This window comes from Bos javanicus, chromosome 16, assembly GCF_032452875.1.
Source record: "Bos javanicus breed banteng chromosome 16, ARS-OSU_banteng_1.0, whole genome shotgun sequence".
NCBI lineage: Eukaryota > Metazoa > Chordata > Mammalia > Artiodactyla > Bovidae > Bos > Bos javanicus.
Genome location: NC_083883.1, coordinates 70,270,385 through 70,288,197, shown reverse-complemented (window position 1 = coordinate 70,288,197; position 17,813 = coordinate 70,270,385). Strand labels below are relative to the sequence as shown.

At 46.0% G+C, this 17,813-nt stretch overlaps 1 protein-coding gene across 1 annotated transcript in view; it reads left to right on the top strand.

Moving 5' to 3' along the window:
• The window catches only part of PROX1 (prospero homeobox 1), a 56,429-nt gene that overhangs the window by 23,844 nt on the left and 14,772 nt on the right, over positions 1-17,813 (top strand). Inside the window, exon 4 of the mRNA XM_061383525.1 lies at positions 604-798. Within this exon, the coding sequence (XP_061239509.1) occupies positions 604-798 (195 nt within the window). The remainder of the gene's footprint in view (positions 1-603; positions 799-17,813) is intronic.

Here is a 17,813-nt window from a genome sequence, read left to right as displayed (position 1 = left end):
AGTCCTACGTGCAGACATTAAGTGGAACCACAGCCGATGACCATGGAGATCACCCATGACCGAAAACTAAGTGGGTGCCAGATTCCTCCCTTTTTGTGTGAAAGCCACTTTTAGCACTGAATGAGATTGTCGTGTGGTAACGCAAATTCTCTTTTAACCCTACCCACCCCCCTCCGCCCCAAATCACGCTAGTGGTGAAGTCATGTGACTCACCATCTCTGGTAGTTGAATAGAAGGACTTCCCAGGACTCTCTGGCTTGAACAAATTTCCATAAGAAGTATACAAATGCAATTGGTTCTACTGCAAGATGAAGAACAATGTTGCAAATAAGATATTCGGCTTAAGGAAAATCAGATTTAGAACATGGGGTTTCCATTTGAGGTGTCGGAAAGTGGAGATGCAGTTTTCATTGTTGGTCGATTTTATTATATCCCATGAGAGTATCATTGCTCTTGCCTGTCTTGCCACTATTTGGGTAGAATTTACAAAAGAACCTTTCCAAGTAAGGAGGGGAGGGGGACTTTAAAAATGTTTCAAATGCTTAAAGAATGAAGGGGAAAAATGGCAATGTTCTTATCCTTTTCAACATTTAAATTTAACAGTTCAACAGGTGCATCACCTCTCAGCTCATCAAGTGGTTTAGCAATTTCCGTGAGTTTTACTACATTCAGATGGAGAAGTACGCGCGTCAAGCCATCAACGATGGGGTCACCAGTACTGAAGAGCTGTCTATAACCAGAGACTGTGAGCTGTACAGAGCTCTGAACATGCACTACAATAAGGCAAATGACTTTGAGGTAGGAACTCATCTTTATTTTTTGGTCATTCCCCCCTTTTTTTTAAAAAAAAATTTATTTTCTTTAGAAATGTCCCAAATCAGTCCTTTTTTTTTTTTCCTTGGTATCTCACGCAAGTGTCCACCAGTAGGGCAAGAGGTGGAGTGTCAATGAAGAGCTCCCCCATGGGTCCCATCAGAGTCCTGGGAGCTCATCCACTTCCTCTTCCTTTCCCATCCCCAACCTCTGCTGCTGGCATGGGAGATGCGTGTGCCCACATAAGAGGGAAGTGGACAATCCAAAGAAAATGGCAGCAAGGAACACACACAGAGTGATTTCCTTTCCAGAAAAGAGGTCTCTACCCCAAGAGGCGTTTTGCGCATTTAGGTTCCGGCACGTGTATATAGCTGACATATGATGCTCTGTTCAGTGGTAGCTTCCAAAATTGCTTCTTAAAAAATCCAGAAGGATTGATTGGGGAGTGAGTCCATGGTTTCTAACTTTCATCAGCATTCATTTCCTTTCTGGAAGAAATGGTGTGAGAATTTATACATGTTATAAGAATTTAAGTACCTGTTATAAGAGCTCCGTCAACATCTTTGCTTGTCTGTTTCTGCTGTTGTCCTTTTGGGAGGACACCCTTATGGGTTCATTTTGCATACGTGTAGCTTCAGAAGCATACTGCTCTCCGTTCATAAGGTCTTATACACACTTCTGTATGTCTACATCCTACATATTCTAGGTACCTATGAAACAGTAGTGATGATTCCCAGAAAGCAGTATCTTTGCAAAAATAAGAGATGTGTGGCTATGAGTAAGGCATTTCTTTACTGGCTGATGTGATGCCTCAGCAAGCATTTTTCATTGCAACGTGATGACTCTCCATGAGACAACACTAGCGAATCTCCCAGTACCCACAAAGGCATTTTGCTGAGCCTTACTGGCTGGGGCAACAATGCGTGGAGGTGGGAATGTGGCAAGGGTTCTGCAGGCTGAACCTCTGATGATGAAGAGTGGACAGGCTGTGACTTTACCAAGTTGGGCCTTTTCTAGCGTCATCGAGGAGGAGAACTTTTCTCCCACATCTGCTTGTGTGGGGACCTTATGTTAGTATTCTTCTTTCCTTACACAGATAGGTAACCCCCAGTGCCTACCAAGTTCTCAACGCTGAAGGAGAGAGGGACACCTTGGTCTGGCCTTGTCAATAACTAACTGACCCTCGTTGCCCAGCCTCACATCCACTCCTGAAGGGGCCTGAATCCCAGTGGTTTTAGCTGATCTGTTTGGGCAGCTTAGAAAGAACTGACTGTGGAAGCTTAGCAGTGGGAAAGTCATGGTTTTTCCTTGAAAGTTAGAGTGTTTATATTGTAAGCCACCCGTTTCTCTTTGATATCCAAGACCAGTGTATTTTTCTTGTCAAATGGGTTATAAGCATGGTTTTTCCTTGGCTGAACATATTAGCATTGAGGATCCTTCTTGTACTTATGCTATGCTTAGTTGCTCAGTTGTGTCCGATTCTTTGTGACCACATGGACTGTAGCCCACCAGGCTCCTCTCTCCATGGGGATTCTCCAGACTCTTTGCGACCCCATGGACTTTAGCCCACCAGGCTCCTCTGTCCATGGGATTCTCCAGGCAAGAATACTGGAGTGGGTTGCCTTGCCCTCCTCCAGAGGATCTTCCCAATTCAGGGTCAAACTCAGGTCTCTTGTGTTGCAGGCAGATTCTTTATTATCTGAGCCACCAGGGAAGCCCTTTTGTATTTACTGCCTCACTATTTTAAAGTCTCATAACAGAGCACTGCTTTACTATATATACAGAACACCCTAGCAGGTTTCTCCTAAAGCTGAGGCATATGACGATGGCTAAGCAATTTTTTTTTTTTTTTTTTGCCACTCTGCATGGCATGTGGGATCTTAGTTCCCTGACCAGGGATTGAACCCGTGTCCCCTACATGATGACAATGGCTAAATGTTTTACAGAAATCTTATTAAAAGCTTCCCTGCTCTGCACCCCCTTTCTGATAAGTCAATTGCTGTCAACTTTGAGCTAAGAGAATTCAACGGTATGCTGGTGAACTAATTACAGTTTATTATGATAAATACTCATTTGGCAGCGTGCATCAAGCTTTATAAAAGAATTGCCTGAGATTCATGGGATAGTTTGTGCATTTTTGCTGAGTAACAAACTTGAGAGAACAAATCCTGACAGTACCCATTGGGATTTTTTAGGGTCATTTAAACCTTACCTGGTTGGTTTTAATCCCCTCCTCAGCGTAAGGGCCAAAACAGCACAAACAGAGGATGGCTGACATCAAGAGGTACCCAGCAAGCTGCTCCATTTAGCATCATCTAAATCCTCCTTTAATATGATTAACATCTGATATTCCTCTCTTTGTGAATCATATCCACTTCCAGCCAGGCCACCTCTCCTTTATCTGCAGTGTCTATTTTAAGACTGCTTCAGCGCAAAGAGTATGGGGCCCAGGGAGCAGTTTTGTCACTTCTCATGTGACTTCAGACAAGTTATTGGACTATTCTGGGCCTTATTCCTCCTTTGGTAAAAAACTGGACTCCTTCCGGAAATGCGCTAAACACGAGGCAGGAGGTAGCTTCTGCGCTGCCCACTTCACTCACGCCTATGTACGCACATACACAGCCTCACCGCCACTTATGTTCACAAAATGGTTTTTAATTCAGCCTCGCTTTAGTTTTTAATTTAGGAAGTTTGGGGCACGGATTCAGAAAAGCTTCAGATGAGATAATCCTTCTGTGCGTGGAGGTCAGAGCTTAAGTGAGATGCTTAAAAAGCCACTGGCTTATCGTTGTCACTTTCCCAGTGTGGGCGGTGGCTGTGAGCAGAGGTGGACCCCGCACCTCAAGCCGATACCTCAGCGGCTGTTGTCCTCACTGCTTGACTTTCCCATCTAAGTTTCTCCCCCGAAGATCAAGTCAGATACATCTGTAGTCTGAAATGAGCAAGTGAAGAAGATGGTGAAGCAGAGAACTGCACACCTGGTTTCTCCTTACATTTTTAAACAGAGATGGGGCCTGGTAGAGAGACCGAAGTTACGTCTACATGAAGAGCCAGTCGATTCAAAGGAATATATTAAACCAACTGAGTATTAGCTGGCCAAGTAGTGAAACATCTTTCTTGATTGCAGTTTTAAATTTCTCAATCAGTTAATCAGTGGCTTGTAGCAATGATGAAATAGCTAGCACGGATTGACTGTTTATTCTGTTTATTGTGCATGTGCGCGTGCTAACTCGCTTCAGTCGCATCCAACTGTGTGTGACCCCGTGGACTGTAGCCCGCCAGGCTCCTCTGTCCATGGGATTCTCCAGGCAAGAATACTGGAGTGGGTTGCCATGCCTTCCTCCAGGGGACCTTCCCAGCCCAGGGATCGAACCCTCGCCTCCTGGGTCTCCTTCATTGCACCGGATTCTTTACCACTGAGCCTCCGGGGAAGCCCCCTGTTTATCATGGACACTCTTCTAAGTGTTCTACCAATATTAACTTATTTAATGTGAGTACTAATAATGATATGGGTATTAACACAAGGAAAACTTCAGCTTGCCTAAAGCTTTATACTGTTTTTAAAGTCGCTCTAAGTAAGTGGGAGTAGAGGAGCCAGGGAAAGAGAGCAGGGGTAAGCCTGATGCTTCTGTCTCTCGCTACCACTTTCTCCTTCCTTCTTGCTCTCCTCCTACGCTTGTCTTTTTTCAGCTTACTGCTCCATCTCTGCCTCTGTCATAAACTTGCTGGTGGTGCCTCTGTCACCGCGAAGCCCCACCCCCCCCAGCCCCCGCCGCTGATGGCTCTCAAGGCTGGAGAGGCTGCTGACCCCCGGCCTATGGGAAAATTAAGCAGATGGGGAAGGTTTATCACTAGTGTGGAAGGAGTGGCTTGCATCTCCCTCCTCTTCGGGACCCTTGCATTTCCTGGCCTGTGTGAGTCAGGACCTCCTAAGTGACAGGAGAGGCTGGTCTGCCTTTTGTATCAGTTTACACACTTGCCAAGATTCTTGGCACGGCCTTCAGACTTGGGGTGGTGAGAGCTTGGGAAGACCCAGGGGAGGTGGAAGAAGACCCTGTAGGGGGCGGGGAAGGGTGAACCACGCTTTTAGCTTGTGCCCAAGGGAAGAAAGTTGGCTACAGGACAGGAGCCGGGCACCTCCCTCCCAACGCCAGTCTGCGAAGGCGCGCGGAGAGGCATGTCCATGACAGGCCGCTTTGCACTCCCGTGTCTCACGTTAAATGAGACTGGCAACAATAAATTTGTCTTTCCAGGTGTTATGGTATGTATTTCCATGCTTCATTCTCACTTCACTTTGAAGAGCTTCCAAAATTGGTTTTTATGGGGAGGGAAAGGAGATTTGGGATTCCTTCCCAGTTTTTAAATCACACCGACACTTCTGACTTTAGAAGCATAGGAGTGCAGTTTTATTACTTCTGTTTCCCTCACAACTCTGGCGGGGAATGGAGGTGGTACGGCCTGTCAGCTTCCAAGGTGCGTTTACACGTTTCTGCAAAGAACTCAACTAAGGCAGCTGATCCGTGTAAGTCACGGAGGTTAAACGCACTGCTTAAGGAGACCCAGAAGACATCCACTCTGGATTGACTGTGGCAGGCTGGCCTCTGAGAAAGGCTGATCAACCCAGAGATGGGGGGTCTGGCATGGCCTGGGTGTAGGTTGGGAAGAGAATGTGGTGGGCACCTTCATCCAGGCGGAGCCTTCTGACCGTAGGGGCGCGCACATCCAATTGGATTGCTTTTCTGGTTCCCTCACAACTGTGGCCGGAACGAAGGCAAGGCTCACTGTCAGTTTCCAGGCCACCCTGAGCGGCCTTCTCCTTATCCAGTCCTGGAAGCTAGCTCTTCCCCGCCATGATCAGCCAGGTGTCCCCGTGGGCTATCAGTGAGCAACCAATTAACTGCGGGCTGGGTGCAAACTCCGAGGAAGAGGGACCGACTACCCCTGCCCTCGATAAAGACCCAGGGCTTTGGATGGAAAGCTTAGGAGCAAATAGCAAAGAGACCTTGATCCATTGATTAGCAGGCTTGTCAATGTCATTTCCTAAGATACGCATAACTCACGCGGCGGATGCTCCATCCTGCAGTGTGTGGTTTGACTTTTTTTTTCTAGGTGTCACATGACAAGCAGGAAGGGTCCTTCTGCAGGCCTCTCTCTGTGTCTTCTCTCCTTAGGAAGAAAATGGAAAGGCCAGACTCCTCACATCCTTCCCTGCCATCAAAACACACCCCGCCCCCCAACACTTGACGCTTACACACACACACTGCATCTACTCTCTCCACCAGGCCCACCCCCACTCCCAGCCCACTCCCGCCTGCCACACCGTGTGTGTTTAAGAAGATTTAATATATTTGGAAGTCTTTCATTCGCCCTGTCATCTCTTTAAAGAAAAATGGGGACAGGTGGATTTAGGAAGCGCTTCCCTCTGCTCCAAATAGATACTTAAATATGAGTGATCATTTGGAAAACTGGCACAGGAGGGAAACCCTTTTACTCCTCTTGCAGTCTTTTGGCCTCGAAGCTGAGGCGCCATTTAAATGATCGCACAACGCGCTCTTGGTGGGTGGCGAGGAGGGAAAAGAAACCTTTACCGTTTCTTTCCCTGCCAGTGCCCCCACTGACAAGCCAAATTGATCTTTTAAGAGACTAAATGAATGTTCTCTAAATATCTGTACGCACATGGCTGTCTGGGAACACACTCCTTGTACGGGATGATTGCCTGAAATTTGAAGGAGGGAGCAGTAAAGGATACCAGACTGGGTGGGGGTGGGGGTGGGGGTGGGGGGCAGCGGGGCGGGGGAGGGGGGCGGCGGGGCGGGGGAGGGCGCAGGGCGACGTGTGGACCCCAAGCTTCATTTCTGCACCTCCATCCTTTTGGGATTCAAGGTGTTGATCGGTATAATGAAGCGGGCCCATCGGTTTATCATCTATTTGGTCATGTCGTTGCATTTTTAGCGCCCTGTGTCTTTTTTGTCATCGGGTTACATTCAAGCACAGTAAGATCAACGTTCAAACCTCCTTACTCAACAGCTTTATTAGTTATAGCATTCCATGACCTTTCTCAACATTCTTAAAGAAAAAGATACAGTGTAATGTCGCTTTACTTTGCTTATTGTCCTTTGTTGGGGGGAACAAAGCATTTTCTACAGTGGCTATAGCACATAATTATACGGCTTTCAATGGCAGTGTCTTGGCACATATCGAAGTTCAGAGGAGCCTTTAGAAAAAAAAAAAGATGTTTTGTGGCAGCCTAGGGAGGGTCTCATCTTTCCTTCAGAAAATAGTTCAAGGCTCTTCTGTCAAGCTTCCCTACTTAGAGCTTTTTCTCCTCCTGCTTCATAAAGTTTAAAGCGGATTCAGTGGAGTTCTATGATCTATTTCCTTTGAAAGATTGTTCCTCGGCACAGAGAGGCCCTTTGACTTCAAGAGTTCACAGATTCATGTCTTTAGGTATCATATGTCTGACCTTATCAGTTACTCCATTTAATGTCGGAGAAAAAGTCTCAACTCTTTGTGTTTGTCTGTTTTGCCTCTGTGAAATGATTTGGTGAAAAAGACCATCCTTTTTAACACACCACTGAGAGGCCGTTTCTGCTGCAACCTACCCTGTGGCTTTTCTCTCTTTAAAAAAAAAAAAATTGTCCTTGTGTTTTGTGTATGGATGAGTTCACAGTGAGAATAGAATTATACAAGGGCAGGCGCACACACAAAAAAATCTTTTGCTTTCCTCCCCCACCTCCCCCCACGCCCCCACCCTACCCAGTGATCTATCTATTGGTGGCTGTACCCCAACAGGCAAAGCCATTTAGCAAACACAGAGGGGGCAGCCGCGGTGCTGGGATGGCAGTGGGCTTTTCCCTTGCTTCGACCTACCCCTAAGGCCTTCATAATTAATTGTCCTTCAGAGATGAGGAAAGTTCAGAGACTGTGTGGCATGATGGCCATTGTCTGACATTCAGTTCTCCTTGCCTCGCCTCTTTCTCTGCGCCCCACAAAGGGTTATCAATAGGAGAAAGGGAGCCGGTTCTCCGCTGAGTGCTGCTGGTGGTGGTTGGAGCTTTCAGGGGGTTAGTATCACTGTGTTCCGCCCATCCTGGATTAAATGTCTGTAGAGGTTCTAACCGCCTTTTGAAAAGCAGCCTGTTTGTTTCGCCGAGGTTAAACAGACTCATTTAGCGAACCCCAAGCTTGTTCAGAAGTTGGTGATCCCTTTTCACGTAGCAGATAACATTTTCAATCAAATTTTCCTCACCCCACCCTAACCCTGCCCCCAGGATTTGACTGCACTGTAATTGCTTGGTTCTTTTTCAGCCATAGGGCAGAAAATGGAATGACCATTCACTCACTTCTCTTAACTGCTTCGGTGTACATTTGCCAGAATAAGTGTTTGGGCAAACACACTTTTTGATGAAGCGTCGGACTTTGGTTCTTGAAAGTAGATTATCCCAGTTTTAAAATATTGTTTCACCTTCAGCGATTGCCTCAAGCCAATTATTTGGTAACATGACATAAAACAAATAAAAGCTGTTCCGCATCGCCCCTCCCCCCACCCACCCACCCCTGCCCTTTCAGCTGAGACGCCAAATAAAGACACGCCGTGGAGACAGCTATTTGAAAAGTAAAGGGAAAAGAGAGCCTTGAGTGATTATTATACTACTGTTCCTGTGAAACAGAGGGAAGCCAAGAAAACAAATAGAATCCTTCTTCCTAGGAGCAGTTGAACCAGCACATTAGAGAGGTTTAAGATCACGGGGCAGGAGTGTTCGTGGGGACCTCGAGGTGGAAGGGACCCGTATTGAAAGAGCATCTCCGTGTCCCTCAGAGCTGTGTCTTCTGGAGAAAGGGACCTGCAGGATGCCCAGAAGCAATTCTGTCCCCACCGCTCTTTGAAGATGCTTTCACAACAGACCCTTTGCTTTTTAGAGAGAACCCTGGATCAGGAAGTTGACACAACTAATACAGTCATACCAAAAACGGGGGAGGGGGGTTCATAAAAAATTAAAGTTATTCTTATGAATCTTTCAGTAGAAGCCATGAAAAGGGACAGTAGTGTAGTCTAGGTCCTTTGTGTTGCCAGCCCTTCTTCCGGCCTCTGGGCTATTGTTCTTTCAGCTCCTCAAACAGACTTTCACTTTCAAACTGACAAAAGTCACTTAAAAGCCAGACAGCTGTACTAACACACCCACCTTGTGGAGCAGGAGCCAGGCCAGGTGACGAGGCCGGCTGGGCGACCTTGTTTAAAACGGGCAGGGGCAGCCCCCTCCTGCCTTCGTGTCGGTGTGGGGCTCTTTGAGCTGGACTCTTTATTGCTACTGTGTGGCCCTCACTCCCAGGCTCCCCAAAATATGTCTTGCATTTTCTTTGCAGCGGGAAACCTTCGCGACACCCCATGCTCATGTTTATCCCTCAGGCTTGGTGGCTAGGGTCATGGAAGTTAGAGCACAGAGCTTAGCAGCATCAGAGGGAGTCTGACTCAAAACTCTCTCCCTTCTGTTTCTTCCGTTTCTCTCTTTTTCCCAGCCTTTTCCAGCCAGTCCAAACCTCCCCTAAGCTTTTCCGATTTCTGTGGCTTCATCAGGAGTAGCTAGGACTGGAAGAAAAAAAAAGAAAGCCACCGGTGATGGGTGATGGGGACAAGCCTCACCTTAGGAAGTGAGACTCTGCTAGAGAGAGGTGGGCACGCGGCCGTGCCCGCATCCCGGGCCTCAGGGCGCAGCCGCAGTGGGCCCCGGCGGGTCCTCCTCATGTGTGTATTACAGCCCCCCCTCCCCTGTCACCTTGTGTACAGTCTGGTCTGTGACACTGATGGTGATTATGTCATTATTTTGCTCTGGGGGCCCTGGCACATCTGCAGAGCCCAAGCACATCTTCTTTGTTGCGTTGGCAATCGTCCTGCACCACAAATGCTTCATTAGCCCTGCTGGCGGCCTCCTTGCCAGACGCCAGTGCCCAAATCCAGGCTTCTTTTTGCTCCGTTCTTTTGTGTCGCTGATGATCGAGTATTCATCTTCCTGGTTCTTCCCCCCTTTTCCTCGACTTCTGAACTCCAGATGTCCCGGCATGCTTGCCCAGAGCCTTCAAAAGTGTACCACGCGAAACACGGTGACTCTGCACCCTTGAACCTGACCCCACCCCTTCCCACCTTCCTGGTCTGCCCTTTCCCAAATGAATCCATGTGACTCCGCATAGCGCCCCCAAGGTGAGGACTGACGTTTTCAAACTTGCCCTTTGAAAAGATACCCAGGGATTGCTCCCAGCTTATGGTGTTCCTTAGGGTTAGAATGAAGCATTATTAGATATGGCTTCAAGATGGATACCTTTCTTCTCTAGCCCCACCTCTCCCCACCCCTTCCCTCCCCTTGGCTCTTTTTATTCCCTTCTGTGCATTGCCACATTTTACCAATTTTTCAGTAAGCAGTCTAAAGTGTGAGTACAGAAAATATTCTTCATGCCTTGCCGAGTCATCCGAAAGGTTCCTTTTCTCTGCATGGAATCTTGATCTCCACTCTACCCGGTCCCCAAATCCCCTCCCCCTGCCTCTATCTGCTGTCATACCCTCCCAGCCCCCAGCAACGACCTATTATTAGATATTGAAAGTGACGAATGCATGGCTGTTTTGGAAAGGAACTAAAACATTTCTCTCAAGTTTTCCTCTATGCATTGGATGGAGCCACAGCTTTTGTTAAGGTGTGCTGATTTCTACATTAACTGCAGTAAATTTTAGAGCTTAATATCTTGGGCTGTGATGGGTACTACATAATCGGTATGTTTAATTTCCTCTTAAATGTGAATTAATTGATCTGTGTTAGCGTATTATGAGGAGCCTCTTCAGTAGAGAGTTTAACCAATTTTATCCCCGCACCACTGCAACATAAGACGTTTCCAATGTCTCTATGTTTGAGTAAAATTTAGATTTTAATTTTAAGGTATATATACAAAAGGAAAAAATAAGTTCATAAATTTATTCAGAATCCTAGGACAAAGACCCTGGTAAGAATCGAAGAAAACCCCCTTCAAGGAATGAGTTGCCGTTTCTAGTAGGTTTCCAAGCTTTTCTAGTCACTGAGCCCTGGTCTGAATATTAGGAACAAAGCTAGGTCACAAAGGGAGGAGAGAGGTGGGCAGATCATTAGGCCACCAGCCCTGGGCAGGGAGCATGTCAGGAGAGGTGGGTACCTGTCATTGATTGCATCATTTTCAAAAGATTCAGGATGTCCCCAGAACATTCTTAACCTCCCACTATTAGATCATTATGGTTTTATCACCCTTGGGTTTATTTAAACCTTTTATAAAATCTAACTTCATTCTCAGAGTACACCACTCCTCAAGATAATAATTCTCTAAATGTATTACCTGCTGTGAAAATTGTATCTTCTTTTTATGGCTGTTAAAGTGATTTCCCTGGAACTCCAAAGGGGTAGCCCTGGTTAGAATATCCTGGGATTTACGAACAGGACTGGGTCCATATTCTCCATTTCCTTTCTGATTTTATAGACTTTGATCATTACTCCCTCTTAATCTTCATCTCTCCAGATTAAGGAACACTAATCCTTTTTAAAAGTCTAATCTCATACAGTATGTGGGCTGCCCCCATCATTTCTATAATGTTCTTCCGGCAGGACCATGTTTTGGAGGTACAGTTACAATTCCCGGACAATAAGGGAGAGTTGGAGGGGGCAGTCACATCATGGCTTTATCCCTCACCTCCAATGAGACTTTTTTGATTGTCCCAAAAGTTCATCCTCAGAAGTTGGATTTCTTGAGTAGCATCTCGGTAGCATTTTCTGGTTAAAATGACCCCATGAGACCTTTTTATGAGACTGTTGGCAAGTATTCCAGCAAATCTGATTGTGTCTATGAAATGTATCCAGCACATAAAAAATGCACAGATCCATCTTGCTGTGCTGATGTTTTCAGTGTTTTGATAGGTACTGGAGTGTTTGACATCATGAAGACACAGCCTTAGCCTTGAGCATGAGTGTCTAAAAATGACCACTAAGGCAAGAAAGCTCTGGTCTCTATATTATGCTCAAGCAGGAAACAAAATGTTCCCTTACAAGAAGGTGTACTTTTATTTATAAAAGCATCACCTTGAGATCTTAAAAGGGAATTCCTTTGGGGAAGTCTTTTCAATGTCTTTGAAAGTGTAAGTGTTAGTTGCTCAGTCATGTTTCTTTGGGAACCCATGGACTGTAGTCCACCAGCCTTCTCTGTCTATGGGATTTCCCAGGCAAGAATACTGGAGTGGGTTGCCATACCCTCCTCTAGGGGATCTTCCCAACCCAGGGATTGGACCTGGGTGTCCTGCATTGTAGGTGGGTCCTTTACCATCTAAGCCACCAGGGAAGCCCTCAATGTCAGAGGTCCTGGACTCATAATAGTGGAACTTAAGAGCCTAGAGTCTTGGAACCAGTCCCTGGGATCAAACCGCAGCACTGACTCTTTTTAGCAGTGAAACCTTGGCAAGTGTCTTACGCTCTCTGTGCCTGTGTCCTCATCTATAAAACAGGGGAAATGATAGTGCCTACCTCACAGAGTTGGTGTGAGAATTAAATGAATGTCCACGAATATATTAGCAGAAAGTAAGTGCTATATAAGCACTTGCTTTCATTCATTAGCAAGCCAAAGAAAAGTTACCTTGCCGCCACGATCAGTAACCCAGCTACTGCATCGTTTCCTACCGATCCTAAACAGGAAAACAAACAAAGCAGAAGAGCAAACAGGGAATTGTCCTTAGAATTGGGACAGAGAGTCAGTGCAAAACTGGTTTTGAAAAGAGAAAGGGATTCCTTCTGCCCCAAGGTTGGCCTTAAAGGTGACAGCAGCCTGCAGGAGCTCTGGGGATCTGGAGTCATGGGTTCCAGATGAGAAGGGCACTAATGAGATGAGAGGCTAAGGTGGAAGGGACCCCGGATTGGGGGTCTGCCCCTGGCAGCACCTGCCTCATTGGGCTCCACTTTGGTCACCTGTAAAGTGATAAGATTAAAGACAGAGCTTTGTTCTAGCTCTGAAATTCTGCAGTTCTAGAATAGAAGACATTCTGTTTTCTCTACACAAGTCCTGTGCATGATGCAAAGCTTTAAGCAGTGACTATGGAGCCCCTGGGAATACAGATGGTGTCCACGTGGAGCCACTTCCACCCCTGGGGCCCTGCTGCAGCTTCATTATCTCAGTAAAACTCTCCAGGGTGCCCAGTTTAGTGTTCTCCCAAGGACCTCTTTGCAGATCTTTCAACAGTGTCCTTGGAGACATGGCAACTCCCTTGCTGGGATTACAGCGATGAATTTTTCAAATTCATAGACAATTTATTGTCATTATATGTGCTGCTCACTTTGTTGTGTTGGCTAGGGCAGCCAAACAGTGAGGACATTCATCTGCAAAGCCCTCATGCCTGTGGGTTTTTTAGGAGATGATACGGACCTGAACAAATGAACAGAGAGCCTGTATACCTGTCCCCACACACATTCCATCAAGGCCACAATTCAACCCAAACAGCCAGCCTGTGTAATATGTGTTAATTTTTGTAGCATATACAACATCTCCCCTCTTTCAGGACAGAGTTGATTGTTTTAGATGGCATAACTACCTTCACTCTGAGGCTTGGTTGGTAGTTTTTGCAAAAGCAACATTACCCTTTCCTTTAAGCATGTCCCAGATGATCGTAAATCAATCATAAAAGTCTTTTCCACTGGAATTCTGTATGTCTGAATTTGTGGTTGTGAGTGAAGTGAAAGTTGCTCAGTCGTGTTCAACTCTTTGTGGCCCCATGGACTATACAGTCCATAGAATACTGGAGTGGGGAGCCTTTCCCTTCTCCAGGGGATCTTCCCAACCCAGGGATCGAACCCAGGTCTCCCACATTGCAGGCAGATTCTTTACCAGCTGAGCCACCAGGGAAGCCCAAGTTTGTGGTTAAGAGTATCAAATCCTCACACTGGTCTTTTGGATTTGTTTTTTCCATCTTTCTTACGGTAATTATACTAAGCCTCTGTTTTGTTTTGTTTTTTTTAAGGTTACTTTAACAGTCGAAAGTAAAATCTGGTCCTAAAAATGAAAAGTAGAAGGTAATAACTGGGAACAGATGTGTGGGAGTTTGAGTAGGGATGTAGGCAGAGGGATGATCAGAAGCAGAAGCAGGCTATAGTTTCAAGGCCACTGCGTTTCCTTCAATATAGTGTATTTTTCAAAGATTTATGTGTGGTTTGTTTGTTTGTTTTTTTTGGCTGCACTACTTGGCTTGCTGGATCTTAGTTCCCTGGCCAAGGATTGAACCTGCGTCCTTGGCAGTGAAAAGGCGGAGTCCTAACCGCTGGACCACCAGGGAATTCCCAGAGATCTATCAGCTTAAGTGACCTGAAAGTATACAAAAGAATCTGTCTGTAGAGTCCTGAGCTTCCCTCAGCAGCATCCTAAGTCTTCCCACCACAAACATTACCTAAAGACTCATGAGGTTTGGGTAGTTTACCAGAGGACTTCCAAAAGTCTCCCAGTGGGTGTCCTTCTGAAATTGACTTTTCTGTCTTTCTGAGCTGTTTACCTTTCTTGAAAAAGGAATGTCAGAGCCCTTCACGAACTCTTAGCTGGCTTAATTTTGTGAATACAAAGGATAATCGTGGAGGAGAAACCCATAGAATTCCCTAGACTACAAAGCAGAATTGTCCTGACTTTTGTGCCTTTCACGCCAGTCCTTGCCCCAAACAGCCTAGATGTTACTGGGGACACATCAGCAGTTGTCAGCAGAGAGGCGGAGGCTCCCGGAACCCGGTGTTCTCCGGAGCTCTGTTCACGTAGCATCTGCATCTGCCCGCGCCTTCTCTCCTGCTCATTCTGCTCCGTGCTGTTCTTTGTCCTGCCTCAACCCCACCTCCTCAACCCCATTTCTCCTCAGGCTTCTCACTCTTGTTACTCCATCCCCACAAATAAAGGGCACACAGACTGGTTTTCATGTTCGCCTGGGCACAGCTTAATTATGGAGGTAAATCTCTGCAGAAAACAATCACGTAATGCATTCTCCAACGAAACAGGAGTAACTGCGGATTATCTGTGCCCCAGCTTCCCTCTGTGTAATATTGAAGAGCTGATGCCCTGTTGTTTTTGAATAATCTCCCATCCAAGAAGGGCACCAGGCTTGGCCCTATTCATTCCACCACCTCACCCAGTAATGGTAGCAAAAAGTTAAACTTCAGGCGCTATCAGCCTGTCTCAAACTCTGACACAGTTGGCACAACCATTCATGGGGTGACTTGAAGTTAGTGAAGGCTGCGACGTGGCTATCTAGTGCTTATTTTTCCATCGAAGTTGATTCATTACCTGCATCAAGAAGGAGAGATGGAGTCCTCCATTTAGTGCATTTGAATATTTGCTGGCAGGGAAGTGCCTAATGAAAAGCTCCTTGTCAAAGCAGGGCAAGATGGAGGGCCACCTGGTCCTTAGCATATCTGTGTGTGGCCCATGAACTATTCCCGTAGACACGTGCAGACTTACCCACATCTGAGGAGTGGTGTGACAATGCAGGTTGAATCTGGGGTAGTCAATCCCAGCTACCCTCCCAGGAACAACTAGTGCGCTGACCCAGTGAGGGACACGGGATTAGAGGAGAATGAAAGAGCTTAAAGCCTTCAGAAAAGTGGCTAGCTCTTAAGTTTGGCTGAGAGCAGGGGTTGGCACACTGGCTCGCAGGCCCAATCTGGCACTGAGTCTGTTTTTTTATGGCCCTTGCTAAGAATGGTTTTTATATTCGTAAAGGTTGTGAAAAAGAAGGACAATATGCGACAGAGACCAAACCCAGCCCACAAAGCCTGTGCGTTTACTGTCCGACCCTTTGCAGAAGGAGTTTGCCGACCCCTGCCTGAGGCTTTTTCTGTCTTTGGTAGAACATGAACTCTCAGATCCTTTCTCCTTCTGAAGTTCCAGAACTATGATTCTTTGATGCAAAGTCTCGGTCCAAATCTTACCGAACAACCTACCAGATGAGTAATTCTAGCAGAGAGCTTGCCCTTGTTTTTTAAGATGGGAGAGTATTTTCATAGTTTCTTGGGGATGGAGGGATGGGAGAAAATACTAGACTTTAGTTTTTGATGATTTTTTTCCTCTGATTTTGTTTTTGTTTTAATTAATGCTTATTTAAACTTGGAGTCACTCTTTGAGACTTGTAGAGTTTGGGAGAGATGAAAAATTAAACTCATTACAGCAAGTAACATGACAATTATTATATTTCTTAATACATACAACGCCAAGACCTCCAAGCATGAGCAAATACACTGGCCACTTTAGGCACATTTGGTGAACCAGATTTCAGGCCTACAAAATAGTTTTGACAGCCTCATAGAGTTTATTACAAAAGCATGTGTCCTTCTGTTCCTAGCAAGCTAGAACGTCCTTTTCTGGGGCTGTGGGAGAGATGGTTTTATTTATCTTGATAGGCAAAGTAGCCAGTGGAATGTTTACATAGCTTAAAGTATATACACAAATTATTAACAGGTAGCATGGAAGTGAAGACAGTCTTTTCTATTACTGTGAAAGTCACAATTACTCAAAATGCTCGATTCCAGCACATTTTATCAATTATCAGCATCTGAAAGGTGTAGGAATTTGCTTCTCTGAATATTCCAAATACAGTTCTGTTTTCCAAATATCCACTCTTTCCAGGCAAGCAAGAATACTGGAGTGGGTTGCCATTTCCTTCTCCAGGGGATCTTCCCAACCCAGGGATTGAACCCCGGGTCTCCTGCACTGCAGGCAGATTCTTTACCATCTGAGCCACCAGGGAAGCCCCTTCAAAGGTAAATGATTCAAATTCAGATGAGGAAACAAAGAGACCCCTCAGGGCAGCCTCAGCACTTCCTTTGGGCTGCTGAGGAAAGTCCACGTGAGGGGTGATGGCCAGGCCCACGCCGCCCACACCAAAGACCAGAGTCCCCTGCTTGACATCCTTTCCTGTGGCATTCCACTGGCCAGTCAAGGTAAATCCTCAACCTCCCACCTTGCAGCTTCCATGGGACTATTACGTCCTTTTTATTACATTTCCGCCAATGGACCATGTCAACCATATTCTATCCGGACACCACTCTGTCAGCATTTATAAGGACTGGTCGGGCATCGCGGGTTGGCCGGCAGGTTCACTTGGAAGTGTATTCCCACAAGCTCAGTGCAGGTCCCTGCCACAGTGGCAGACGAGAGACAGGCTTTCCTTTTCACCCCTTTTCCTGATTTTCCCTGCACCTCCTGCAGGCTGGCCGGGAGGACGCTTGAGGCTGCGGCATGGATCTTGCTGTCTCAGGGTCCTTCCCCAGCCCTCTCTCAGGGGTTGCCCCCCAGCTTCTCCCTGGCACATTAACTTGACATTGGTTGGTACTCGCAGAAGAAATAGCTTCCAACAGCTCAAACCTCTGATTCCATACCCACTAGAGATTTTGGCTTTGAGATTTTGGCAAGAAGGTCTGTTTGCCTATCAGGTCAGCATCAATAAAGATTTCTTTCTTCCTTTATGTTTTTTTTTTTTTTTTTTTTAAGACAAGAATCAATGGACACTGCCCCCAGAGCTCTTTTTCTTGAGACAGTTTAACCCCTTCCCTCCCAACTACTTGTATTTTCTATTCTGACCGCACGTGTGATATTTTGTTTTTCTCTTTTCCTGTGAGACAACCAAAAAAATCTACCCCATGTAAAATTTGAGAGCCAGATCAATTCTGAACCATCTTATCATTTTTAAAGTCTGTTTATCCAGCTTTGTAGGAGAAAGAAACGAGCAGACTGTTTGAAGGCCACATACTTTTCAAACCTTGGTTGCAACACGTTTGCCCCGTTTTGAAACTGTCTTTATCAGGCCGAGAAAACGAAAATCTATTTGACAAAGTGGCACTCTGGCCAGTTTATCTTGCAATATGGCTTTAGCTCACTGAGTCTATTGATTTCCTTAAATTAATGTTTACAGAATGCTACTGAATTTTGCTCAAGAGAACATTGTTCTTTTGAAGGTTTATAAAAAAAATGATACAGACTGT